General features: G+C 55.3%; 2 protein-coding genes and 1 pseudogene across 5 annotated transcripts; 2 read left to right on the top strand and 1 right to left on the bottom strand.

The window, feature by feature from the left end:
- LOC128782907 (zinc finger protein 345-like) overlaps nt 1-27,892 on the bottom strand; it is a 258,868-nt pseudogene that overhangs the window by 128,916 nt on the left and 102,060 nt on the right.
- On the top strand, nt 14,701-17,750 carry LOC128782941 (olfactory receptor 14J1-like). Of its 2 annotated transcripts, none has more exons than XM_053933508.1 (2): nt 14,701-15,133; nt 16,326-17,749. In XM_053933508.1, exon 2 carries the CDS (start codon nt 16,696-16,698, stop codon nt 17,674-17,676), a length of 981 nt encoding a protein of 326 aa, XP_053789483.1. In that variant the 5' UTR covers nt 14,701-15,133; nt 16,326-16,695; the 3' UTR covers nt 17,677-17,749. The 2 variants fall into 2 exon arrangements, with proteins under 2 accessions (XP_053789483.1, XP_053789484.1); XM_053933509.1 differs by lacking the exon at nt 14,701-15,133 and having other exon boundaries at nt 16,113-16,545; nt 16,670-17,750.
- Nucleotides 20,275-26,185, top strand: LOC128782915 (serine/threonine-protein kinase pim-1-like). 3 transcript variants are annotated; one of them, XM_053933437.1, is made up of 8 exons: nt 20,290-22,637; nt 22,745-22,795; nt 23,005-23,371; nt 24,015-24,194; nt 24,450-24,599; nt 24,927-25,432; nt 25,560-25,696; nt 25,980-26,185. In XM_053933437.1, the coding sequence occupies exons 1-5, from the start codon at nt 21,834-21,836 to the stop codon at nt 24,554-24,556; spliced, it is 1,509 nt and encodes a 502-aa protein (XP_053789412.1). In that variant the 5' UTR covers nt 20,290-21,833; the 3' UTR covers nt 24,557-24,599; nt 24,927-25,432; nt 25,560-25,696; nt 25,980-26,185. The 3 variants fall into 3 exon arrangements, with proteins under 3 accessions (XP_053789414.1, XP_053789412.1, XP_053789411.1); XM_053933436.1 differs by having other exon boundaries at nt 20,291-22,637; nt 24,789-25,432; XM_053933439.1 differs by lacking the exon at nt 24,015-24,194 and having other exon boundaries at nt 20,275-22,637; nt 24,789-25,432.

Genomic DNA, 27,892 nt, shown 5'->3' with positions numbered 1-27,892 from the left:
TGAGGCTGCCTGGGCAAGAGCAGCCCCGGGGGCACAGGGCACAGGCAGAGCAAGTTCTCAACAGTATTTGGGGCACACAGCTCAGGACAGGACAGTGCTTATTTAGTAGCTCATGTCAAGTTTCATGGTGACAGTGATGCTACTGGACAAGCAAATCTGCTCCAGTTCAGTGTTCAAACAAATCCAACCTGATGAAGGTTTGGCTTTGGCCTTGAGGCTTTGCTCTTTGTGTGAGCCCTGTTCTGGATTGATTCCCACTCAGTCTTGGAGCCTGTTTTGGGAGAAGGCTCATCCCGGCCCTGACCCTTGGCAGTTCTGGGCTCAAAGGGACCGCCGAGGCTACACTGCACATGACTGGGGTTCAGGGCTCTATTATCAAAGGGCTTTGAGAAGTTTAAATTACTGTATTTTTACTATTTGCTTTTCTTTATGGCATTCATTCACTTTTTTTACGCTTAGTTTATAAAAAAAAAAATACCAACTTCTTTTCCAGTGCTTTTCAGTTATTTGATATAGTGAATGATGGCATAATTATCCCATGGCTGAATGAGAAAATTGTAAGTACTGCAAAATGAAATAATATTTACACACTCATGTCTTTCACAGACTCATGAAACATGTTGGTTTGATGTGACCAACAGAAGAGTTTTGCTCTGCTTTTAAGTCAAACAAGAAGCAGTGCTGGAACCTGTTGAGAAGAGCAAACTGCCAGCGTTCTTTTTTCCAGCTCTGGGCAGGAAGATAAAAATCTATCAGCAGAAAATACTCGAGTGAAGTAACTGATATACATTAGGGACTTGTCTGTTTGCTCCCTAAGCCCTGAGTTCCTCAGAGCTGCAGCTCCCTGCTCTCTCTGCAGACAGAGGCTGGCTGTGGATGACAGCCACGTGTCTGGCCTGGTGCACACCAGGTGCACACACGAGCTGAGGGATCATCCCTGCACGCCCCATCCTGGAAGAACCGAGGTCATTGATGAATCTGACACGGTTTTATGGCATGGCAGCAAAAGAAGGCAAAAGAAAGGCTACAATTGGTACCGTTCCAACCCCTTGACATTTTGCCGTGTGTAATGGAGATAGGAACTACAAGTTTCCTATTCATGCACAATTTGCTGTCTGAGAGCACTCTGTTCTCAAAGTCACAGGGGCTTGCAGGTCTGTGTCTGAGATGACTTTAAATACAAAAACAACCTTTATGTGCAACATCTGTGTATCAAAAGTTCACAATACAAATCACAAGCTGATTTCTGCTAAGTGGATGAAAAAAAACCCCATAAAGCAAAAGTAAAACCGTGACCAAATCAAACAGGCAAACACAACGACCACCAAGAAAACAAGAAAACCAACAGAAACATCCCCACAAATCCAGAAAAAGATAAAAATCAGGTGAAGGAGGCAGAGATCCAAGAGCAACAAATGGGCAGAGGAACTACAGGAAGGACAGCTCATAAGAAAGGAGAGATAAGAAGTGGCTATGGCATCAAACTAGCCAGGGCATCTCAGATAGTGTTCTCACCCTTCTGAAAACAATCTGACATAAAAATGAACAGAAAAGAAATGATGAGGATTGTGATAATGGGAGTCTGCATGTTTAGCTTTAATATATGCATTGTGTGTGAGTTGTGTTTTCCTTGTTAAGTCACATCATCTGGCAAGGGTTTTTTTCTGTGCAAAGAAAAATACTGCAGTGGAAAAGGAGGACGGCTGGGAAAACATTAAAAGCAGGAGCTAAAATTAAAGTACTCATTTTTAATATGTGGTTTGGTTGGTTTGCTGGTTGTTCATGGGGTTTTTGTCTGTCTTTGAAAGCAGCCCCTCGGATGTTAATGCACGCAACAAGTCCTTTGTAAAGGCTGTCTTTGCAAAAAACCTGCCAGTTCTGTGATGCAAAACAGAAACGGCTTCCCTTGGGCTACACCCAGGATGTTATAAATAAATTCACTTTCAAAGGTGGAGTTCTTAATGGTTAATTATTACAATAAGTTATTATGGATTGTTAATGAATATAATGAGTTGTTATATAATTCATGTGATGAGTTGTTGAGTGGAATGTACAGTTGTTGAAGTGTATGTATATGGCTACTAAGCAGAGAAAGGGGGGTGGTAATAAGGTAAGAATCTTCTAGAAAAGTGACATCATAGGGCGATGACAGCAACTGGAACTACGATTGGGAAACGAGCCACCCAGTAAGTTTGCTGTGTTCCAAAATGATTGTTCAGGACTGCACCATCTTACAGAGCGATCAGCCACCAAGAAAAGGACCGGTCGGCAAGAGGATCCAAAGCGCACCAATCGAGCACCCCCAAGAGACTTTAAAAAACCCCTGGGTGCGGAGCAGCCGGGCTCTTTCGAGGGCACCTCCTGTCCGCAGGAACACCTTGTCACACAGCGCTGTTAGAGCTACCTCTGGCTTGTGGCGCAGGCCCTAGGCTTACCCTGAGGCCTCGGCCTCTATTGGTCTAAGTTTTAATGAACAGGCACATTTTTTATAAAAGTCATCAGCCTCCTTTTAATTGCATTTTGCCTGTTTACCACAAGGAGGCCCAGCAGCTCCTTGTTGAGGGCCCATTTCATGCAAGAACTGGCATTCAGAATATTAAATCAATTCAAAAGAAAAGGGTGGGGGGAGGTGGCAGTGAGGCAGCCTCAAAGGTTCAACTCTACACTCTGTTTTTGTCACCAACATTAGCCAAGTTCCTGTGCTTGTTTTCTTGGAGAATTTGGAGTCAATAGAGCTTTATTACGGCTTGGTGGTCCCCGGGGGTCCGTCTGGCCCCGGGGCAGCAGCCGCCGTAGGTGTCCCGGGTAGCACTGTGCTGATGAGGCGCAGCCTGCCTGGGCCCCTCGGCTAGCTCTGAGCCGCTGGCTACTTTGCGTGCACTTGTGGAGTGATTTCAGCTCTTAGTGATTTCAGCTCTTAGTGATTTCAGCTCTGTGCTCGCAAAGTGCCTCAGCAGACGCAGGGAAGGAGAGAGGTGAAGGCTGTGTGGAGTTCTGCGGAGATGTCTTTATTGGCAGCTTCTGCAAAGAGTTCCAGTGACAGCTCTTCCGTCTGAACTGGGCAATGGTATGGGTTTATATAGGCTGTTGAGGGATCAGGATTTGTCCTGTGGCTGAGGTCGAGGAGAATACGACCTATAGCCTTACAGAGAGATAACAGGGCTCTGATGTGCGGAAGAGGGGCAGCTCTGTTCCACTCATCATGACTCTGCATTTCTTATCTTAGGCTAGTGACCGCCATGGAGGCCTTGCAGGGCCTCTGACCGCTACAAAGCTTCAGTGCTTTTGGTCAAATCAGTCTTAAGAACAGCTTGGGGCTGGGTCAGTCATTGAGACCTGAGCACAGACTGGGGTCCAGCCAACAAAAGAACATTAGCTGCAGGCCACCCATACAGCTTCTCCTATTAATGAGTGCAAAGCCTTTATTTTTGCAAACAGAGGTGTGAAAAACTCCAATCACTTGGTTTTTAAAAGTTTTAAATTTTAATAATAATAAAATGGTTATAAAAATAGTAAACATAATTAGAGTAATAAAAATTTAGAGTTAGGACAATCACAAGACAATAAAAAGCAAAGAATTACAGATGTCCGGATGCTCTCGGGCCCTTAAGCCACGACAAGCATGCCTTGTGAACAAAGGAATCACCTTAAAAGCAATAGCCTGTTGCATATACAAAACACTTCATGATTATGCATAAATTTTATTTAAAACAATAAATTCGTCTGGTACTTGTCAAGAAGATTCTGTTAATCCCCAGGCATCTTCGAGTCTAAGTCAGGCTTGAAGAAGTTCATTTCTGTTGATAAGGAAAGCCATAAATTCCTCTCCTCTGGAAAATTTAGGGGTTTCTGTAATTGTTATCTTTGTGCAAAAATTCCTTCATTATCTGATTTCTTTCTTGAGCTAGTTAAAAAGTATTTGACATAGTATGGTTTCTATTTTAACACTGTGTTATAACCTAAAAATACATTCAACACACTACTTGAGAGCATTAATACAGCATAACTTTCCAACATTACAAATATAATATTCATTGAAACATTTGCGAAAAGCCAATCATAAAATATGCTTTTTTCACACCGGGCACGGCGTGTCCAGATGTGCAGGGAAAGCCCCCGGCTGCTGAGTCCCAGGGGAAGGCTGAGGGAAATGCACCCACCACGGCGTCTCTCCAGATCACTCAGCATCTGGTCCAGATGTCTGGCTGCCTCCAGGGACTTCATGTGTTTAGTAGCTCTGTTCCTCCCTCTCGGCGGACCTTAAGAGAATGCATGTCCATTTCCCCAGGAATGGATCCCACAAAACCAGGGCTCAGCCTGTGGGGTCAGCAGGGACACACAACTCACCCCTGCGATGGGAGCCGGGCTTGTGCGCAGCAACCAGGAAAGGAGCCTGAAAAGTCCTCCCTGCAGACACACCTGTAACTCAACAGGCACAGGAGCTTCTGTCACCTGCTTCCTGCCAGGTTGTCAGCGATTATTCACTGAGGGGAAGTTGAGAAGTTACCTGCAGAAGCTCCCAAGGGTTCCAAACCATCTTCCATCCCAGCTGCTGGAGAAGCCTTGCTAGCATGCTCATCTAGAGGGAGCAGAGATCAGAACCATTTCCATGGTGTGCTGGGATCCCCTTGTGCCTTTGGGAACTGGGCACTGTGATAAGTTAGAGAAGACTCTTTGTTCATCAAGACAGAAAGGAGAAGCCTTGTGTAGATAACAGAAAACTGCCAGACAGAAACTAGCTAGTATGTTGATTACTTTACCTGGTTGTGTAATTAGAACTTAGGTGCATATAACATATAACCTTAAATGGAAAAGACCATTACAGGGCCGTGGACTTTCACCAAGGAAGAAGAGAGGAGCCTTCGTCAAACGACCACCAGAGAGTAGAAGATGACCCCCTAGCAACAGAGGGCGCAAGCGCAGAGTACACCCAGAGATAACGCGGACACGGAAGAAAGAGAGTATAAAAAGACTGCGGGAAGGGGGAAACGGCGTGAGCCGTTTGCGGAGCGGGGACTCCCCGGCTGCACCCAGCGCTGTTTGCTTGCCATCGCTTGCTGTAATCAATAAATTTCTGATTGACTCTCGAAAGGCTGAACAAATTATTCACCTCAATTTATAACAGGCATTGCAAGGGGGTCGGGTAAGGCTGTGGGGGCCAAATTTCCATGGCCATGGCCAAAGCTGCCCAGGGGCCTGGGGAGCTCTGGGCTGGCTCCTGGTCACTCTCCACACTCTTTGCAGGCCCTGTGCAACATCCCTGGAGGGCAGGTACTGCCACACAGCAGAGATGGCAGCTCAAGCCTCAGCAATTACCTCCTGTGACTGTGCCTGGCATCGCCTCACTTCCTGCAGCAGGGGCTGCCAATGGGCCACTGCTTCCTCCGGCAAATGCTGCCTTCAGCACAGCCTTTCGGTTCATCTCTGGAGACAGGAAGGGGCACAGCTGCATTAGATGGAGCCGTTCCCCTTCTGGGAGATGGCATCTTCAAGAGGCAATACTGGACAAACTCATGGTTCAGGAAATCATCAAAACTTTTGGGATTGGCCAGGCCACTGCCTTCTACAAACAGGTGCCATTCCTGATCTACCCGGAGACCGGGAAATTGCAGGCATCTCGGGCCCATGGTGCAGTTTGGGCTCCCTGCCAGCTGATGCCAAATGCCTTCCTGCAGAGGCTGGGGAGAAGCTGCAGCCAGGCCAGGCTGGGAAACAGCCCTGCAGGGCAGGAAAGCAGCAGCGGGGCAGCCAGGCTGCCATGGATCCCTTCCCGCTGTGCCGGGCACGGCGTGTCCAGATGTGCAGGGAAAGCCCCCGGCTGCTGAGTCCCAGGGGAAGGCTGAGGGAAATGCACCCACCACGGCGTCTCTCCAGATCACTCAGCATCTGGTCCAGGTGTCTGGCTGCCTTCAGGGATTTCTTGTCTCCAGTGTCTGAGTTCTTCCATGGAGAAGGACGTTAACATAAAGATGTTCCATGTCCCCTTCAGGCCAGAGTGGCAGTGAGTGCCCCTGGGTGATTGGTGCCCTCCAAAGCACTCCCTCAGCTCTGCCTTCCACTCAGGAGCAGGGCCAGGGGGACCACATGCCTGCGGTGGCCCCACACTGGCATGGAAGGAGCCACTTGCAGGGCCATCCTCGGGGGAGAAAGGATTCCCTGGAGCTGCCAGCAGCTCTAAACCCAGCCCCAGGCAGGGCCAGGGCTTGGCAGCAGCAGCAGGAGCAGCTCAGGCACCCCAGGGCCGGCAAAGGAGCTGCAAAAGGCACAACCCCGGGGCACAGCCCTGGGCCCGGCCCCTTCCCTCTCTGCTCTTCTCCCTGGCTGCACAGAGCACACGGAAGCGCACACTGGAATTGCACACGGAAGGAAGATGGACAGCTAAATGCTCCTTGCTGCCACTGACAGCCATTCTGTGGGATCCCTCAGGGATCCAGAATGGAGCCGGACACGTTTTCCAGAATCTTTCAACCCTGTGATGCTGCTAAGGGAAATGGCTCATGAGGCACTGATTATTCTCTCAGGAAAGGCACACAGAGAACTTGCCTCCAGCATTCTCCAAGAGAATCTCTCCAAGAGAATTCTCCAAGCTGTCATCCAATAGGGCATCTGGATGAGCCATGTCGGCATCCCAAGCTAGAAGGAATGAGAGATCAGAACCATTTCCTGGTCTGCTGGGATCCCCCTGTGCCTTGGGGAACTGGGCACTGCAAGGGGGTCGGGTAAGGCTGTGGGGGCCAAATTTCCATGGCCATGGCCAAAGCTGCCCAGGGGCCTGGGGAGCTCTGGGCTGGCTCCTGGCCACTCTCCACACTCTTTGCAGGCCCTGTGCAACATCCCTGGAGGGCAGGTACTGCCACACAGCAGAGATGGCAGCTCAAGCCTCAGCAATTACCTCCTGTGACTGTGCCTGGCATCGCCTCACTTCCTGCAGCAGGGGCTGCCAATGGGCCACTGCTTCCTCCGGCAAATGCTGCCTTCAGCACAGCCTTTCGGTTCATCTCTGGAGACAGGAAGGGGCACAGCTGCATTAGATGGAGCCGTTCCCCTTCTGGGAGATGGCATCTTCAAGAGGCAATACTGGACAAACTCATGGTTCAGGAAATCATCAAAACTTTTGGGACTGGCCAGGGCACTCCTCTCGACAAACAGGTGCCATTCCTGATCTACCCGGAGACCGGGAAATTGCAGGCATCTCGGGCCCATGGTGCAGTTTGGGCTCCCTGCCAGCTGATGCCAAATGCCTTCCTGCAGAGGCTGGGGAGAAGCTGCAGCCAGGCCAGGCTGGGAAACAGCCCTGCAGGGCAGGAAAGCAGCAGCAGGGCAGCCAGGCTGCCATGGATCCCTTCCCGCTGTGCCGGGCACGGCGTGTCCAGATGTGCAGGGAAAGCCCCCGGCTGCTGAGTCCCAGGGGAAGGCTGAGGGAAATGCACCCACCACGGCGTCTCTCCAGATCACTCAGCATCTGGTCCAGGTGTCTGGCTGCCTCCAGGGATTTCTTGTCTCCTGTGTCTACATTCTTCCATGGAGGAGGACCTTAACAGAAAGTTGTTCTGTGTCCCCTTCAGGCCAGAGTGGCAGTGAGTGCCCCTGGGTGATTGGTGCCCTCCAAAGCACTCCCTCAGCTCTGCCTTCCACTCAGGAGCAGGGCCAGGGGGACCACGTGCCTGCGGTGGCCCCACACTGGCATGGAAGGAGCCCCTTGCAGGGCCATCCTCGGGGTAGAAAGGATTCCCTGGAGCTGCCAGCAGCTCTAAACCCAGCCCCAGGCAGGGCCAGGGCTTGGCAGCAGCAGCAGGAGCAGCTCAGGCTCCCTGGGGCCGACAAAGGAGCTGCAAAAGTTACAGCCCCGGGGCACAGCCCTGGGCCCGGCCCCTTCCCTCTCTGCTCTTCTCCCTGGCTGCACAGAGCACACGGAAGCATGCACTGGAATTGCACATGGGAGGAAGATGGACAGCTAAATGCTCCTTGCTGCCACTGACAGCCATTCTGTGGGATCCCTCAGGGATCCAGAATGGAGCCGGGCAAGTTTTCCAGAATCTTTCAACCCTGTGATTCTGCTAAGGGAAACGGCTCATGAGGCACTGATTATTCTCTCAGGAAAGGCACACAGAGAACTTGCCTCCAGCATTCTCCAAGAGATTCAAGCTGTCATCCAGTAGGGCATCCGGATAAGCCATGTCGCCATCCCAAGCTAGAAGGGATCAGAGATCAGAACCATTTCCTGGTCTGCTGGGATCCCCCTGTGCCTTTGGGAACTGGGCACTGCAAGGGGGTCGGGTAAGGCTGTGGGTGCCAGATGAGAATGGCCATGGCCAAAGCTGCCCAGGGGCCTGGGGAGCTCTGAGCTGGCTCCTGGTCACTCTCCACACGATTTCCTTGCCTTGGGCAACATCCCTGGGAGGGCAGCTGGAGCAGCCCAGCCCCCACGGGGGCTCTCTCCCTCCCACAGAGGAAAGCCTCCCTAAAACCCAGGGGAAAAACCATCCCCCAGCACTTCCCAGGGAGCAGGGAGCGCTGTCCCGGGAAAGGGGAGCCAGGCTGCCGGCTCACCTGCTCCCCGCGCTTGCAGCGGAGCAGCCTGGGCAGCCCTGGCAGGCAGGGCCACGGCCAGGAGGAGCGGGAGGAAGAGGCGCAGAGCAAGGGCCATGGTGCCTTGCCCTCTGCCAGTCCCCAGCTCTTGCTGCCACCGCTGTCCTGACACCGCTGTCCCAATGTCAGCACCACTGCTGCCACCGCCGCTGCTGCCTCAACAGCTGTGCTCAAGGACTGACTGCTCGGTCCTTGTGGTGCTGTGCAACCACGGGGCTCTGGCACCTCTGTGACCTCAGAGCCTGCTGTAACCTTAGTCTGCTGTGACCCCAGAGCCTGCTGTGACCCCAGAGCCTGCTGTGATCTCATGGCCAGGCTGGAGTTGTGTGGGGAGTGGGATCTGCCTTCTTTGGCAGGGATCTCATCCTGCCCTACAGCTCTGTCCCAGGGTTGTGACACAGTCCCAGCCCAGCTGATCTCACAGCCTGGGGCATGAAGGGATGGAGAGCAGCCCAGACAAGAAGGACTTGGGGCTGCTGCTAGATGAGAGGCTGGACATGAGCCAGCCTTGTGTATCCAAAGGAGAGTACCCAGCAGGTTGAAGGAGGTGATTCCACCTCTTTGCTCTGCTGAGACTCCACCTGGAGTACTGTGGAAGATATTTTATATTGCTGGCCGGGGGTCTATGTACAAATCACCAACAGGACGGGGCTGCTGAGGAACGCGTCTCAAGCTGTTTATTTTCCAGCATCAGTCTCATTCCATGGTTATGACAATGGGCAGATGCCAGCAGCTCACATCCCCGGCAGCAGACAAAGAACTTAATGGTACAACTGACTTTAAAAGCTCTTTGACCAATCACACAAAGCAAAAGCATCTTGACAATAGATTTATCCAATCACTATAAGCACACGTACCTTTTGTTAAAACAATATTTGTTTGACTTATTTCTTTCAAATACAATACCTACTTGTATTGTAAGCCTTAAAACCCAATGCACAGAGCTCCATAAGTAAGCTTAGAACTTCCTAATATCTTGCTAGAGATACTTTTCTGTAGCTTAGGGAGTTATTCTAGCCAAGTGTTAATACACAGACCATTGTACTATTTGTCCTTACTTTTCCACTTACGTAATTTTTCTGCTGACAAATCTTACAGCTACTGCTTTTTTCTACTTACAGTTCTGCTGTCTCTGAGGCCTGCCTTTTGCAGCTTTCCCAAAACCCTCTAATTTTAAAGATTCCCACCTTTTACAATTACTTCTGTGAGCCAGAGAGAAGTTTGATAAGAGGACCCATGTTTACCCCTGAAAGAATTTTCTACCAAGGTTGTTGACATAGAAACCAAGAAAGCAAGAAGGATAAATAAGAGAAACCTGCAACTGCCTAGTCCAATAAGCACTTTGCTTGTCTCTCGTGACCAATGAGTAAACTTAGGAGCTTTGTAAGAATGTAGAAAAAGCATGCATGCTAGAAAAAAAACAGGGTTTGAAGCCTTCTGGAAATGGAGGGTGTTGCTTTGTATTGTCTCCGTCTCTACCATGACAGAGTACTGCATCCAGCTCTGGGTGCCCAGCACAGGAAGGACATGGTTCTGTTGGATCTAGTCCAGAGGAGGGACAAAATGCTCGGAGGGCTGGAACCCTTCTGCTCTGGAGACAGGCTGGGAGAGCTGGGGGTGTTCAGCCTGGAAGAGAGAAGGCTCCAGGGAGACCTGATTGCTGCCTTTCAGTACCTTAGGGGGCTTGTAAAAGAGACAGAATTTTTAGTAGGGGCTTTTGTGACCAGACCGTGGGGGAATGGTTTTAATCTAAAAGACGGTCGATTCAGACTAGACGAAAGAAACCCATTTTTTACACTCCAGGTCTTGAAACCCTGTCACAGGTTGCCCAGAGAGGTGGACATCCATCCCTGCAGTCATTCAAGCTCCTGCTCTGAGCAACCTGACCTAGTCAAAGCTGTCCCTGCTCACTGCATGGCATTGGACTGGATGGCTTTTAAATGTCCATTCTGTGACATCACAGCTCCCCGAGTGTTCCAGGTGGAAGGCCCAGGACCTGGAAACGAGCACAGCAGACACTTCAGCTGCTGCCAAGGGCCACTTCTCCCTCGCCCTTCGCTCTGCCTGTCAGTGCTGAGCTGTTGCTGCTGCCTGGGCTTTTGCTGCCGCCTGCTCTGAAGCCAATCCCGGCAGGATGTGCGGTGCTGCCCCAGAGGAGGTACAGTGCCATTCCAGGGAGGGGGGCACCCTGCTTGGGCAGGCTACAGCCATGTGGGAATGGATGGGGTGGGACAGCAAGCCCAGCGTGAGATTGTGCTGCCTCTTGCAGACGGCCAGAGACACCATGGAGGAGATGGAAGTGGACATGGTGCTGGATAGGGAAGAAATGATGGAGGTGGACATGAAAGAGACTGCCGAGGACATGGAAGTGGACGTGGAGGACAAGATCGAGGAGATGGAGATTGATGTGGAGGACAAGATGGAGGAGATGGAAGTCGATGAGAAGGATGAGGAGGAGCCCATGGTCCTTGGATGAAGATGGAGCCCCAGGAGCAAGAGAGGCAGATGCTTCCCACGCCCAGCCCAAGGCACAGTGTGTCCCCTGACGCCAGGCTGGGGCTGGGCTGGATGGCCCTGCTCAGGGACACGGTGCCCGCAGGGGGCCCTGGATTGTGGTGGCACAAGCACCAGCCCCGGCCTGCCCTGCGCTTGCCTGGGGCCATGCCAGCCCTGCCAGCCCTGTCCCAGCCCCTGGGGCCCAGCTGCCAGCCCACCTGGGCCACTGCTGGCAGCAGAGTCCAGCACTGCTGCAGCCTTTCTTCAAAGACTGATGGAGATGAGGGCCACAGATATCACCCCTCTGTAAATATGTTCTGAAGTTTAGAGGTTTTCTGTAAACATGTTTGGAAGTTTGTTAGACTATAGGTACCCATGTAAATATGTTCTGTAGATTGTTAGTCTATGGCCTCCCATATAAACACGTTCTGTAGACTGTTGTTGTTCTAAGGATTGTTGCAATGAAACATGTTCTGTAAATCCTAGGTTTTGCCGATCTTTGGGTAAAAAATACTGTTGCTTTTTAAAATCTCATTTCTCTTTGCAATTCCTTTGGGCACAGGCGGTGTTTTCACAGTTGTAGTTTGCACTTGTTCTGGGTTGCCGGGGCTGGAGGTCCCTGGGGGGGCTGGGCCGGCGCCCACTGCGCTGCGGCTGCTGCTGCTGCCAGAGCCGGGCGGGACTCGGGGACAGGGAACGGACACGGGGGGACAGCAAAGGCCTGGGGCTGCAGGGATGTTGGAGCTCGGGCCAGCGCCAGCACAGAGCTTCAGCCTGCCATTAACCCAGAGGGAAAGGCTGGGGAAAGGCTCCATTTCAGCATTTCTTTACTTGTTGCTGTTAAGGGACTGAAATTAAAGGAGAACAGGCAGGGCCCGACCCCTTCTCCTTTGGGACGAGCCCCATGACTGGGGCTGTGAGGGGCCATGAGGATCTGTGGGGGGCTGTGAGGGGCCATGAGGAGCTGTGAGGAGCCATGAGGGGCTGTGAGGGGCTGTGAGGGGCTGTGGGAGGCCAAGCACCTCATGGAACCAAGGATCCATTGTGGCACAGCAAGGCCTTGTGGAACCAAAGGGACCATGGTGACACTATGGAACCTCATGGTACCACAGGTCCATTGTTACACAGCAGCCACAGCAGGGACGCAGAACCAAGGAGATCACTGTGACACTACACAGCCTCATGGAATCAGGGCATCCATGTTACACGACTGAATTTCATGGAACCAAGTGTCCCTTGTGACACTGTGGAACCAAGGAGACTGCTGTTGGCAGTACGAAAGCTCATGGAACCAAAAGTCCATTGTGACACTGTGGGGCCTCATGGAACCATTGAGACCTTTATGACACTTCAGGACCCACTGGAACCAAGGGGCCATTGTGACACCACAGGGCCTCACAGAACCAAGGCAACCACTGTGACACTGCAAGGCCTCATGGGAGCAAGGGGCCATTGTGACACTGCGGGTCCCCATGGAAGCAAGGGGCCAGCGTAACACATCCAGGCCAGGTGGAACCAAGGGGCCATTGTGATCCTGGGGAACCCAATAGAACCAAGGGTCCATTTTGAGACTCTGCAACCTCATGGAACCAATGGGCATCGTGGCATTGCTCATTCCCATGGAAACAAGGATTTCATTTTGACACTGCACGGCCTCATGGAAGCAAGGGGCCGTTGTGCCACCGTGGGGCCAAGGAGACCATTGTGATATCACTGGGACTCATGGAAACAAAAATCTGCTGTGATCCTACAGGGCCTCATGGAACCAAGGGGCCATTGTGATGCTGCAGGGCCCCAAGGATCCAAGAACATGGAACAGGTCTGGCTGGCTGGGCCTCCTGGAGGCCGCCTGACTGGTCCAGCTGACTTTGGCATGTTGAGGGTCGCTTTTCATCAGCCCCTGAAACCCTGGACTTCCATGCTTTCATTCCTGTGGGAAAGAACTGTCCTTCTCCTCCAGGGGTTCATGGCTGAAATTGGGATTCCTCCTCCAAATTTGATTATATGCAAGGATTATTCCCATATGAAACCTGCCAGGACAGACAGCTCTGGCTGGTCTTGGCCTCTTGGGGGTCACCTCTCACCTGCCTTCAAAGCACTGGGGGCCTTTGCTTTTCTTCCCATGGAAGAAACTATCTTTGACATCCAGGCATCCATGGCCAGAATTGAGAATCCACCTCCAAAAGTCCTTATATCCATGGATAGCTCCCAGATAAAATCTGCCAGGACTGTCCAGGTTCCCTTGGTTTCCTGAGGGCCAGCTCTCATCTGCCTTTCAAACACTGGGGCTATGTACTTTCCTTCCTATGGAAAAGAACTGTCCTTCTCATCCAGATGCCCATAGACAAAAGTGGGGTCTGGCCTCGCAAATTCTGTCTGTCCAGGGATTCTTCCCTGACAACAGGTCTGGCTGCCTTGGCCAGCTTGAGGCCACCTCTAAACAGCCTTTGAAACACTGGGGCTCCACCCTTTCCATCCTATGGAGAACTGTCATTCCAGTCCAGGAACCCACGGCTGAAATGAAATTCCACCCCCAAAACTCCCCATATATCCAAGGGTTGCTTTCAGACAAAGCTGCAAGGACAGACAGGTCTCTGGCTTGCCTTGGACTCTGGTGACTGCTTCTCATCTGCATTCAAAACCCTGGGGTTCTGTGGTTTCCTTCCTGAAGAAAAGAACTTTCCTCTTGTCCGGGTGCTCTTGGCCTCAGGCACTGGACCACTGTAGAGGGACAGAGGAGCTCTGTGCTCAGTGGGGTGGAGAGTGAGAACAGCAGAGGAGAGCCCTGGGAGGGACTGAAGGGTGGTTTCAGAGGTTGTGGATCCTTTTGACATAGTAGAGAACAGCCAGAGGAAGAAAAGATTAATGAAAAGGGGGATGAGGACAGCCTGCAGGGACAGAGGCGCAGGGCAGGGACACCGTAGGACAGCCTGGGCTGCAGAGGGCACAGGCATGTGCAGCAGCTGCAAGGCTCTGACAGAGCCAACCTGTGCAGCACTTTGGCCATGGCTGCTGGCCCTGGGCCTGAGGCCACCAGGGAACAAGTGACCCTTGCAGCCCTGGGGCCTCATTGCCTCCTTGTCCCTGCTCAGCAGCCTGGCAGGGGCCGCCCCATGGTCCTGCCCTTGGCATTGCACATCCCCACATGCCAGTGCCCATCCCGGGAAGAGCCCTGAGCAATGAGGGAGGGACAGGATCTGCCTTGCCAGGGGCTGGGGCTCAGGCCTTGGCCCTTTGTATTCCTGAAATACATCCAGGTTTGCTCAGCACGAGAGACACCTTTCCCTTGCTGTCCCCACAGTCATCCTTGCTGTCATCAGTGCCTCCAGTGTTCCGCTCTAACTGGAGCCTGGGGACACTTTCTCAGTCGTGTCCCTCAGTGGGACCCATTAAAAGTCAAAGAAACTTTGGAGTTGGATTCTGACTTGGAGCTCTGGAGAGGTTTCTTCAGCTGCCTCTCAGGGCCTGATGTTCAGGGCCTGAGCACAAAGCCCCAGAGGCTCATTCAAGTCCTTGTGCTGTGTCTGTGCTGCTGAGCTGGGCCGGGCTCCTGGCACAGAGGGTGATGCTGGTAAGCAAGCAGAGCTTCAAAAGCACATTTCTCTGGATGAACAGCTCTTCTCCCAGCCCAGCAGGGCTGGGGCACTGCCTGCAGCCAGCGCGGGCACAGCACAGAGGCACAGAGAGAGGAGAGGCAGCCTGGGCTTGGAGAGTGACTGAGACCTCACTAGAGGAGAAATCTTGACAGGGTTTGAATGAATAATTCTCTGTCTCTAGGAAAGTTAAACTTCCATTCCTGGAGGGATCTCCTAAGGCTGGCCCATCCCACAGTTTCCATGGTCTTTTGCAAGGGCTCTCCCAGTTCCTCTGGTGCAGAAGAGGTGGCCATAGGGCAGACAGGGCAGTACCTGCAGGCAGCAAGGGCAGGCAGCAGCAGTGAGAACGAGGTTAAAGGCAGCCTGGGGTGGGAGGACAGGAGAGTCCCCATCAGGGGAGAAATCTGCACAGCCCCTGGACACGGTGAGTCTCTGGCTGCAGAGCAATGCAGGTGAGTTCCTGGAAGTGTCTCTGACAATGCCAGCACTGACAGGACCTGTCAGGGTGGCTCTCCTGGATGTCCTGCTGTGGAGCAGAACAAGCTCCAGAGCAAGGCTTCCCTGCTGCCCCCTCAGAGGCACAGGACAGGTCCCTGCCCAGGCAGAGCTGCCCCGGGGCCGTGGGCTGGGGATGGGCTCTGTGAGCCCTGGCAGGGAGCGGAGCTGGGCACAGGGAGACGCTGCTGGCAGGAACAGCTCCCCTCAGCAGGGACACGGGCAGGGAGGGACAGGGAGCTGCTGCCACAAATGCTGGGCAGGGGGATGTGGCACCTCCCTGCTGTCCCTGTGGCTCAGACACCTTCCCCCAGCAGCTCCTCCCCGGGCTCCTTTCCCATCCTAAGCAGAGCCCCTGCCCTCATCCCACGGGGGCTCGGCTGTGCATTGCCCCTGCAGCAGCCAGAGCCCAGGCAAGGAAGGACAAGCGCCTGATTTCCATCAGTCTCAGTGTCCCTCCTCCCCTGGCAGGAGCAGTGTGACATTTCAGTGCCATGCCCAGGTGCCTGTGCTGCCCTTGTTGCCACCATTGGGTTTTCTGAGGCAGTGCCAGGGTTTGGGGGTGGCAGGTGCCCGTCCAGGAAGGGACCCTTTGGATGCTGCTGTGGAGATGTGTCTGTGTGAGCAGTGCCCAGGTGCCCTCAGGGGCCATTCAACTGATTCCCTGGGTGTCCTGCAGGGCTGCAGGTGCCCTCCAGAAGGGCACAGCTCTCCCGTGCTGTCTCTGGGCTGCCTGGGATCCCCATGGAGCAGACAGCTCAGTGGTAGGGCCAGGGAAATGCTGCTGGGCAGCTGCACCTGGGCAGCTGCAATGATGCCTCTGTGCACCAGCCTGGCAGGAGACAGCTGAGATCCCAGTGAGGCACCCTGAGAGAAGGCAAGGGCTCTGTCCATCTGCTCTCTGAGCCCAGAGCCCTCTGCTCTCAGCACTGCCCTGGTTCTCTCTAGGGGAACTCCTCTGGGTGCCTCTCCTCCAGCTCAAAGCTGCCAGCAAGGGGCAGCTGAGAACAGCCCTGATGGCCAGAGCTGCTCTCTTGTCCCTGCACTGAGAGACCATCCCTGTGCCTCTCACACCCACACGATTTCACCTGCAGTGCATTAGAAATGTCAGGGATTTCAAACATACACAATCACTCCTAACTGTGGCAGGTGCAGCTGGATGAACAAATACAAGGAACTCCCTCAGCTCAGTTCTTCAGATGGGCAAATTGCAAACAGTTGAGCTGAAAATCTTTTTGGTGTCTCACAAGTCCATTTAATTGGAGATCCGCCAGCACTCTCAGTTGCCTCTCACTGCACAAGAAGAAGAAATCCTCCTGAGCCCTTTTGTGAGTCCCTGCTCTCAGTGTCTGCAAAACCCAGAGACCAGGTGAGGGGAATGCACTGAAGTGATCCTGAAAAGAGCAACCCTGAAAGCTGAATTACTATGAGATATGCAATATATTTTCCTTGTAGAAGTGTGGCCTGACCCAGTCCTGTATTTTTCCCCTTAGCAGAAAACCATTTCCTGTGGCAGCAAATGTCCAATAGCAGCTCCATCAGCCACTTCCTCCTGCTGGCACTGGCAGAGACGCGGCAGCTGCAGCTCCTGCACTTCTGCCTCTTGCTGGGCATCTCCCTGGCTGCCCTCCTGGGCAACGGCCTCATCATCAGCGCCGTAGCCTGCGGCCACCACCTGCACACGCCCATGTTCTTCTTCCTGCTCAACCTGGCCCTCAGCGACCTGGGCTCCATCTGCACCACTGTCCCCAAAGCCATGCACAATTCCCTCTGGGACACCAGCACCATCTCCTACACAGCCTGTGCTGCACAGCTCTTTTTCTTTCTGCTCTTCATCTTAGCAGAGATTTCCCTCCTGACCATCATGTGCTACGACCGCTACGTGTCCATCTGCAAACCCCTGCACTACGGGACCCTCCTGGGCAGCAGAGCTTGTGCCCACATGGCAGCAGCTGCCTGGGCCAGTGGCTTTCTCTATTCACTGCTGCACACGGCCAATACATTTTCCTTGCCCCTGTGCCAAGGCAATGCCCTGGGCCAGTTCTTCTGTGAAATCCCACAGATCCTCAAGCTCTCCTGCTCCCAATCCTACCTCAGGGAACTTGGGCTTCTTGCTCTTAGTGTGTGTTTGGCATTTTGTTGTTTTGTGTTCATTGTTTTCTCCTATGTGCAGATCTTCAGGGCTGTGCTGAGGATCCCCTCTGAGCAGGGATGGCACAAAGTCTTTTCCACCTGCCTCCCTCACCTAGTTGTGGTCTCTCTGTTTGCCAGCACTGCAGTGTTTGCCTACCTGAAGCCCCCCTCCATCTCCTCCCCATCCCTGGATCTGGCCCTGTCAGTTCTGTACTCAGTGGTGACTCCAGCCCTGAACCCCCTCATCTACAGCCTGAGGAACCAGGAGCTCAAGACTGCAGTGTGGAGACTGATGACTGGATGCTTTCGGGAATGTTACACTGCTGGCCAATTTCTGCCAATCACTTGTAATAAAAGTAATCTTTGATACTTCTTGTTGGTTTCGTTTTGCAGGTTCTTTTTCTTTATTTTACTTTTAAATATTGTCCACAAGGAAATGTCTTCATTTGTTCCACTTTTCATTTTGTTTCCCACAAACTTCCCTGTGGCCACAGACTGTGTCAATGAGGGGCTGTGCTCTCAGTGACTTTAAAGGAACCCAAGGATCTCCCAGCAGAGTTTTCTGCAGAGATGCCCTTTTGTTGCCTCCTCTGGAGCTGCAGCAGCAATGTCTGTGTGCAGAGCTGGGGGCAGATCAGTGCTGGCACAGCAGCTGTGCCCAGCAGCAGCAGCAGCACTTGGTGTTGCCAGTGCTGCTCCCGTGGCCCTGCCCCGCTGCCCTGGTGGCCCTGGTGTTGCTGCAGGGCCTGAGTGCTCTCGGGGCCGGGCACAGTCCTGGGGGTGGCAGTGCCGGGGCTGCAGCAGGGACAGGCCATGGGCACTGCTGGGGCAGCGCTGACGCCTCAGGCCAGGGCCTGGGGGCTCCAGGCTCCTTGCCCAGGCTCTCTCAAGAACACGGCCAGGCCAATGCTCAGCACAGAAACCCCCGTCAGCAGCCCCAGGCTGGCCGTGGGCAGGCTGGGGGCAAACAGCACGGCTGGTGCTCTGCCAGGGCCCTGGGGGAGACGGGAAGGAGCAGCAGAGCAGGGGCTGATCCATCCCCAGTGCGCTGCACAGCCCAGGGCAGCGTCCCAGAGCGTCCTCATGGAGCTGCCAACAACATCCCCCCTCTGCAGCCCTGGCCTCTCCCCCAGCTCACACAGGTGCCGCATCCTTGCAGGCACAGACACGGCAGCGCTGGCTCAGGAGCCCCTGTTTGCATTGCACACAGCAGGCGGGAGCACCCCCGTGCTGCTGCTGTGGGGACATGAACCTGAGGGAGCACAAATGCCATCAGCCCCTGGGGCCAGGAAGGGCTGGGGGACGCCAGGGAAACCACTCAGCTTTGTCCTGGCCTCTGCACTCAGCCAGAAAGTTTGTTCCCATCAGCTGGGACTTTCCTGTCCCACTGCAGACGCTGTTGCTCAGAGCCAGGGCTGCCAGGCAGCCACCCCCAAAATGCCCTGAGCATTTCCTTGGCTTCACCTTTGCTTTCTTTACTCTTCCTAATACAAATTTCTTCCTCTTGCCCACCCCAGTTCCCTCCCCTGCACACAGCCCATTCCTGTTTGCCCTTTCCTCTCTGGCCCCACTCCCCATTGCAGTTCCTGCCTTGGCACCATGGGAACGTCCCTTGGGGAGCAGGATCATCCCACAAGTGCTGCAGGAATTGTCTGCAGGCTCCTGCAGTGCCTCGTGCTGCTCCCTTGCCAGAGGCAGCCCAGGCCAGGGGGCACATCTGGGCTGCTGTGTCTGCCTGTGGGGTCCCTGTTCTGGGCAAGGAGGAGGAGCTGCAGAGGCTCTGCAGGACTGACAGGATGGGCTTTGGGGCTGTGAGCAGAAGCTGAGGGACCTGGGCTGCTGGAGCTTCTGAAGAGGAGGCCCAGGGCTCCTCCTGCAACTGCTCCAAGGCTGGTTTCAGAGAATCCCAGAATCAGCAAGGTTGGAAAAGACCTTGGAGATCATCAAGTCCAACCTGTGCCCTGACACCGCCTTGTCTCCCCTGAGCCTCCTCTTCTCTAGGATCAACAACCCCAGCTCCCTCAGCCGCTCCTCTCAGGACTTGTGCTCCAGAGCCCTCACCAGCCTTGTTGCCCTTCTCTGGACATGCTCCAGCCCCTCCATGTCCTTCCTAAATTGGGGGGCCCAGAACTGGACACAGAACTCGAGGTGCTGCCCAAGCACTGCCGAGCACAGGGGAAGAATCACTGCCCTGCTCCTGCTGGCCACACCATTCCTGACCCAGGCCAGGAGCCATTGGCCTTCTTGGCCACCTGGGCACTCTGCTGGCTCATGTCCAGCCTGCTGTCCATCAGTCCCTGCAGGTCCCTTTCTGCCTGGCTGCTCTCCAGCCCCTCTGTCCCCAGCCTGGAGCGCTGCAGGGGTTGTTGTGGCCAAAGTGCAGGACCCGGCACTTGGACTTGTTAAACCTCACCTTGTTGGATTTGGGCCCTGGATCCAGCCTGTCCAGGGCCCTGTGCAGAGCCCTCCTACCCTCCAGCAGATCCACACTCACACCCAGCTTGGTGTCATCTGCAAATTTGGTGATGGTGGCCTCAATCCGCTTATTTCGATGATCAATGCAGATATTGAAATCCACGCTGGCTGGCTCTGACCCCTCGGCCATCCTGTGGCTGCCCTGTGATGGCTCTCAAGGTGATCTGTTCCAGAACCTTGCTGGGCACCGAGGCCAGGCTGACAGGCCTGGAGTTCCCCAGATCCTCCTTCCAGCCCTTCTTGGGGATGGGCTCACACTGGCACCTCCAGTGCTCTGGCACCACCCTGCTGAGCCAGGACTGATGGTAAATGATGGAGAGCAGCTTGGGGAGCTCATCCACCAGCTCTCTCATCCCCCTAGGATGGATCCCATCCCATCCCATCCACCTGTGAGCATCTGAGTGGCTCAGCAGGTCACCAGCTGCTTCCTCCTGGATTACAGGGGGCTGTTCTGCTCCCTGTCCCCATCCACCAGCTCAGGAGGACACTTGTCCTGAGGACAACCTTTCTTATCATTGAAAAACTGAGGCAAAGAAGGGTTTAACTACCTCAGCCTTTTCCCTATCTTTAGTGACTGCATTTGCCACCACATCCAATAGTGAATAGATGTTGTCCTTGCCCTTCCTTTTACCACTGATGTATTAATAAAGATATATTTTTATAGACCTCTACAGAAGTGGCCAGATTGAGTTTTAAGTTGGCTTTTGCCTCTCTAGTTTTTTTCCTATGTGGCCTAGCAACCCTTTGAAGGGTTTCCTGGAAAGCCTGACCCTCCTTCCAAAGATGATACACCCTCTTTTTTGCTCCTTAGTCCTTGCAACACTCCTTGCCCATCCAGGCCGGCTGTTTCCCTCCTCGGCTCATCTTTCAGGACACTGGCATAATCGGTTCCTGTGCCTTCAAGATTTCTGTTTTGAAGCACACCCACCCTTCCTGGACCCCTTTGTTTTTAATGGCTGCTTCCCAAGGTACTCTCAAATAAGTCTCTTTAATAGGCCAAAGTCTGCCCTCTGGAGATCCAGTGTGGAAGTTGTATTGATGCCCCTCCTTTTTTCACCAAATTCTGAAAACTCTGTAATTTCATGGTCACTGTACCCCAGATGGCCTCCAACCCCCACATGTCCCACCAGCCCTTCTCCAGTTCACCCATTTGTGAACAGTAGGTCTGGGTAGTCCCTCCCCTGGTGGGCTCACTCCCCAGCTGTGACAAGAACTTGTCCTCATACACTCTAGGAACCTCCTGGACTGCCTCTTCTCTGCTGTGTTGAGATCCCAGCAGATATCTGGCAGGTTAAAGTCACCTACAAGCACAAGGTCTGGTGGCTTTCAAACAGACTCTGAACTTTTCAGTTCAGAGAAGAGGTGACAGAAGCATTCCCCAAGTGATCTTGATGCTGAAGGTCTCCTTGGGAGCTCTGGGCATGTAGAAGAATGAGCCCCTTGAGGGCTGACCCTGTTTGGACAAGCTGCTCCTCAGCCCCAGCCTCACCACGTCTGACATGGCCCACCTGGCACTGACATCCCTGTGCCCTGCAGCAGAACCTTGTCCCTGAGCTCTGCAGCTCCATGTCCCAGCCCACTGCACCGTGTCCCACCTGCTCTCCTCAGGGCTCTGCCTGCACACAGGCCCAGGAGAAGTTTTCCTGTTTGTAAGGAAGGAATGGAAAAGCCTGAGCAGGTTTCCTGAACAACAAACCCCACTCAGGAAGCACCTGCTCAGTACAGGCTGCCTGGAATGGTGTCACCTTTCTACAAGGGACAGTGTGGCCAGAAATGATCTCTGGAAGCAGAATTCTCTGAGTCTCCCAGCTGAATTCTCTGTCCCTGTCCTTTCCCTGGATCTCTGTTGCAGATGGAAGCTGCTGCTGCCATTCTCACCTTTAAGCTCTCTTTTGAATGCAAACAGATGTTCCCAAGTGTGTTAAACAAGTGTTGCTCAATGTTTATGCAGAGCTTTTTGGTTCCTCATGGAACCAAGCACACCCTTGTGACACAGCGGGGGCTCATGGAACCAGTGGTCCATTGTGACACTGCCAATTCAAGAAAACCATGGCGACACCATGGAACCTCATGGAACAGAGGATCCATGGTGACACAGCAGAGCCACAGTTGCAGCAGCAGCAGCGGCAGCAGCGGCAGCAGCAGCTGCAGCAGAAAAAGAAGCGACTTTGTCGAGTCCCTCTTGCTCTTCCTCTCCCTCTCCCGCTGTCCCGCACCTTCTCCCGCTCTCCCTTTCCCGCTGTCCCTTCCTCTCCCAGTCTCTCTCTCCCCCTGCTGGGCCGGGCCATGCCCCCGGCCCGCCCCCGGCCCCGGGCGGGGCTGCCTCGTCCCCGTCCCTGTCCCCGGCCGTCCCGCCGCGGTCTCGCCCCCGCCCGGCTCTGGCCGTGCTGGCGCTGGCGCTGCTGGGCGGGCATCAGTGCCTGGGGCTGGGGCGGCATCGCCGCCCTTTGGCTCCGCCTGGCCCGAGCCCGGCCCCGGCCCCGACGTGGGCTCCAGTCCCGGCCCCGGCCCCGGCTCCTCCCGGGCCCCGCGGAGGACACAGGCGGCGCGGCCGCTGCCGCCGCCTCCGCTGCGGCTTCCCCGGCCCGAGCTCCGCCGCTCGGCAGCGCGGCCGCCGGCCCCGAGCCGCCGCTGTCCCGTTGCCAGCAGAGAACGCCTGGGGATGGCCGGCCCGGGGCGCTCGGGGGGCGCTCGGGGGCCGCTCCTGGCCCCGGGCCGAGCGCTGACAGCCGCGTCCCGCCCGCAGGGAAGGCGCAGGAGGCCCTGCAGGAGCGGTACCGGCTGGGTCCTCTGCTGGGCAGCGGCGGCTTCGGCAGCGTCTTCGCGGCCACGCGGCTCTCGGACGGTGCCCCGGTGAGCGGCGGGGCCGGCGGCGGGCGCAGGAGGAGGAGGAGGAGGAGGAGGATGGGGTTGGGCTAGGCGGGGGGTGAGCTGAACCCGCTGCTGTCCCTTGCTCGCAGGTGGCCATCAAAAGGGTGCCGCGGGATCGCATCCGGCACTGGGGCGAGCTGGTGAGTGAGCGGGGCCAGCGGCAGAAGCCGGGCTGTGCCGGGCGGGGATGAGCCGCAGGGTGTGTCGGCAGGGTGGGAGCTGCCGGGAGCCCTGCAGGGAGAGCGGGCGTGGGCTGAGCGGGGCATGCAGAGCATCCCGGGCTGGCTGAGGGCTTCCCCAGCCCCGGCACGGCCTCAGCCCCACTGACGGCATCGCGCTCCTCCCGCAGCCCGACGGCACCAGCGCACCCCTGGAGGTCGTGCTGCTGGACAAGGTGTCCACTGGCTTTCCTGGTGTCGTCCAGCTGCTGGAGTGGCTTGAGCTCCCCAACGACATTGTGATGGTGCTGGAGCGCCCAGAGCGGTCTCAGGACCTGCACCATTTCATTCGGGCACGGGGGTTCCTGTCCGAGGAGGTGGCGCGGGAGCTGTTCCGCCAGGTGCTGGAGGCCGTGCGGCACTGCACCAGCTGCGGGGTCCTGCACAGGGACATCAAACCAGAGAACATCCTGGTTGACCTGGCCTCCGGGCAGGCCAAATTGATCGACTTTGGCTGTGGCACCTACCTGCAGGACGCAGCCTACACTCACTTTGCAGGTGAGCCCAGGCAGGGGTGTGCTCCTGGAACTGGTATGTTATGGCCCAACATCTCACAGGCCAAGCTGGGTGTGCCAGCGGGGATTCTCCCTTTTGCTGCCCTTCATGGCACTGAGTCTTCAGCTGAGTTGCTTTTGAGCAGGGCTGGGTGGGGAGCCAGCTTCCAGCCCTGCTGGCAGCCTTTGCCCACCACTCTGCCTAGGACTGGGGCTGGGACTGGGGCTGCCAGCCTGACAAAAACACCCGTGGGTGGGGGTAGCAGAGACAGTTGGCCAGAACCTGTGGCCCAGCCAGTTTGGTGTGCAGGTGAGAAAGGGCTTGAACTGCTTCACTCACCTGGTTTGTTTTGGTTTCATAATGGTTTTTGGGGCAATGCAGGCAGGGAGGATGAAGGCATTGTTTTTCTCGGCACTGGGTGGGTTTTTCCTGGTCATGGTTGGGCCTTGCCAGGGCTTTTGCCGCTCTCTTCCGACACCAGTGGCTTCTTTTCCAACCCCGAGTCTGTACACAAGTCCCAGGTGCTGGCGAGAGGGCAGCGGTCACCCCGTGTGCCACTGGGGCAGCCCCCGCACGCCCAGGGATGCTGGGGCCAGGCTCTGGGAGCAGCAGCATCCCCCTGCTGAAGCCCATTTGTATTCCATAGGAACACGGTCATACAGCCCCCCGGAATGGACCCACGCTGGCTGGTACTACGGCAAGCCAGCCACCATCTGGTCCCTGGGCATCGTGCTGCACCAGATGGTCTGCGGGGAGCACCCTTTCAGGAGGGGCCGGAACATCAGCTGGGACCATCAGCTCTCGCTGCCACAACGGCTCTCTCCAGGTGGATCCTCATCTCTGGCCACGGGGGCAATACCAGTGCTGGGAGACAGCAGCAGTTCATGAGCATCCCGCTCTGGCAGCTGCTGAGGAGGTGGCACATGTGCTGCTCTCCTGCTCTCCTCCAAAACAGGGAATTGATGGGAAAGTTTAGGCCCAGCTCTGAGCACATCCAGCATGGCCTGGGCACGGGAATAGTGGGGCAAAGCCAACAGGAGCCTTCTCCAACTGACCGGTGGGTTCTGGTTTCTCTGCCCAGAGTGCCAAGATCTGATCAGGCGGTGTTTATCCATGCTGCACTTGGACAGGCCCTCATTAGAAGATCTGTTCTGTGATCCCTGGATGCAGGATATTCACCTGCCCTAGAAGAAGGGAGAGAGCCACAGGCACACTCTGATGCAGTGCCCTGGTAAGTTACAGCTCCACACACACCTTGGCAATGAGAAGCAAAGGAACCCAGACATTTTGTCACTGCCTGTGTCACTGCCCAGGAGTCATCAGATGGGAACACGCAGCCCTTGTGCTGGAGCTGAGCTGCTCTGCCCAGCACTGGTGGCTGCTATCCGAGCTGGTTTTGCTTGTCTTGGTTCCCTGACAGCTGGGGCCCTGGGCAGAACCCTGACAGCCTGGGCTCACCCAGGGAAGGAGAAGGAGCCCCTGGAGAAGCTGTACCAGGTGAGGCTGCTGCTGCTGGAGACAGCGAGGACGACATCAAGGATGACAATCTCTTCCTCAGCCTGGCCACCGGCAGCTGAAGATGATGGACTTGGATTCTGACAACTTCTTCAAAGCCAGGCTCCACAGGGAATTTGCAGATGAGTCCACACACAGGGGGATGTTCCCAGATTTGGACATTGCTCAGCCTGGCTGGGAGCCAAAGGTTCCCCCTTTGCTGGGGCGGATGCAGCTGATCCTTCAGTCGGCTGCCAGGCTGCTTTTGGCAGGGCTGGGGGCATGGGCTGGGGTGGGTACGAAATGGGAGTGGGCTCCTGGCCCTGCCAACAGCCCCCAGCACCCACCGTGCCCCGGGCTGGGGCTGGGGCTGGGGCAGCCAGCCCGACACAAACAAGCCCCCATGGTGGGAGCAGAGGTGGGACTCCAGAACCTGTGCAGGGGCTGCTTTGCTTTGCAGGCAAGGAAGGGCTTGGGCTGCTCCACTGCCCTGTTTGCTTTGGGATCAGCGTTATTTTGGGGGGCAGTGCAGGGATGAAGGGAGAAAGCCTAGGCTTCCCTCACATGTAGGTGCGTTTTTCCCTGGCATGCAGGGGTTAGCCTTCCTCAAGGCCCTGACAGAGATAAGATTTTTGACCTTTTTTCTTGTTCCCCTTTTTGTCTGTAATCTATTTTCAATCATTTGTTGTTTTTCTAGAGGAAGCGTTCCAGGTAGGGTCCAGTCTGGATGGGGAAGTGCTTGGGAGCAGCTGCGGCGTGGATGGGCCGTGCCCTTGGAGAAGGCTGAGGACATCGTTTGGGACCAGCTTTTCTTCCAGCGGTGGATGGCGTCAGGTGGGTCCCGTCTGCTTGGCATGGTGGGATCAGAGCTTTGGGGAGATGGCAGCGAGCACAGGAGCATCCTGCTCCGGGCAGCTGCTGAGGGCTGGATGTGCCGTGGCTGGCTGCAGGCTGGGCACATGTCCTGCCCTCCTGCTCTGCTGCCAAAGGCAGCAGTGATGGGCAGCTCTGGGCACCGCTCTGGGCACGGCCAGCATGGCCTGGGCACCGCGGGCGGCTAGGACAAGGGGACAGGAGCCTTCAGCTGACGGGCGCTTTCTGGTTTCTCTCCTTGCAGCCGGGCTCTGCGGGTGCTGAGGCTGCTCTGGGCTCTGCCAGGGCTCTGCTGGAGCTCAGCACCGGGCCAGAATCAGCCAAAGAAGAAATGGTGTGACCTGCAGCACAGACTTGCTTGAGCATTTCAGCAACACAGCTCAAGTCTGCAGAGTGTACACCTCCAAGGGAAAACATGCCACCACCCAAAAAATAAACTTGTTCAATAGCTTCTGAAATGAAATCAATCTGGGATGACCCCAAATGACATTTTGCAGCTTGCTCAAGCTGTAGCTCAGCCCTTCTCTGAACAGTTCTCTCTCCCACCTGCCTTTTACTTCCCAACTGCTCCCTCTTTTCCCCCAGTGAGTTCCCAGCCCATGGCAGTCTCCATCACACTGCTGCCTTCCTTGGTGCCCCTCACCATGAGGAAGGCCGGGCCTCAGGCTTAGGGACTCATCCTGTCACTGGCTGAGGAGCAGCCATGTCTCAGAGGTCCAGTGGGATTTTAGTGTCCTTCAGAGCTGCTCTCCAGCCCTCAGCTCTCCTCACAGCTGAGTTCCCACTCCCTTTTCCTCGTCCCTGCAGCAGGATGAGCTCTGTGAATCCCCTTGAGCCTCCCCACTCTTCCCAGCCCACGTACCCACCTCAGTTAGGCTGAAGCTGCAGCTTCTCTGTCTCCTCTGGCACACCAGTCCAGTCCCCTGTGCGGGGAGCCCCAGCCCCAGAGCACAGCACTCAGCAGTGCAGTCCGGGCTGGAGCAGCTGCCCTGCAGCCCTGGCTTGGCTCTTGGTGGCAAGGGAATGCTCCCTGTTTGCAGCTGTCCCTGCAGGATGGCCCCAGGGCAGAGCCCAGCCGGGCTCCCACTGCAGCCCCTGAAGCTTGGGGCAGACAGTGGTCCCAGAGCTGAGGTTCACGGGGAGCACCCGCAGCTGTGGCTTGCAGTCAGTGTTGGCAAATGTTGTGTTCTCATCTGCAGCCTGTGGGGAAAGCAACCTGTGCTGCCAGGCCTGTGTGTGCCAGGCCTGTGTGTGCCAGGGGCTCTTGGATGTCTCTGTACCCATGAACAGAAGGCTCTGTGTGTGCCAGGGGCTCTTGGATGTCTCTGTACCCATGAACAGAAGGCTCTGTGTGTGCCAGGGGCTCTTGGATGTCTCTGTACCCATGAACAGAAGGCTCTGTGTGTGCCAGGGGCTCTTGGATGTCTCTGTACCCACGGACAGAAGGCTCTGTGTGTGCCAGGGGCTCTTGGATGTCTCTGTACCCATAGACAGAAGGCTCTGTGTGTGCCAGGGGCTCTTGGATGTCTCTGTACCCATGGACAGAAGGCCCTGTCTGTGCCAGGGTTTCCATAATGTCTCTGTACCCATGGGTATGGAATAGCATGGACAGTGACTGTGTCAGTCACGTTGCTTGCACGCTCCTTCCTTTGCATACAAGACACATCCATGCACAGCCCCATGCACAGATACATTAAAAGGACAGGGAGGGAGAGAGATTTCCCACAGAGCTCTGACTTTGGCATAACTCACCTTTTAGCCAGTGGCCAGGGGATTTTTTCCCCAGCTCTGTGTGAGAAGGTGTCCAAGAGCTGAAGGAGCAGCATTTAGAAGCAGTTTCAGGATTTCTAGGCAGGCAGTGGAGCTGACAACCATCCACGTAACTCACTGTATTCATCAGGATGTGCTGCTGGTTCTTTGGGAATATGGTCCAATGGAGACACGAGACTTGGAAAAATCCCAGCTCTCTGTGGATGTGTGCAAAGGGGGAGCAGCAGAAACACTTTGTGTCTGCTTTGGGGACACAAGGCCCAAGGAGCTGTGGTGGCAGAGAGTGACCTGGGCTGGTGGCAGGTGAAGTCCTGGTTCATGACATCCCAGAGTGGCACAGGACAAAGCTCCAAGCACCCCCAACCCCACTGATGAAGTCTTTGTGAT

Source organism: Vidua chalybeata, assembly GCF_026979565.1.
Source record: "Vidua chalybeata isolate OUT-0048 chromosome W unlocalized genomic scaffold, bVidCha1 merged haplotype SUPER_W_unloc_5, whole genome shotgun sequence".
NCBI lineage: Eukaryota > Metazoa > Chordata > Aves > Passeriformes > Viduidae > Vidua > Vidua chalybeata.
The sequence above is the reverse complement of the archived record's forward strand: the minus strand, read 5'-3'. Positions and strand labels throughout refer to the sequence as shown.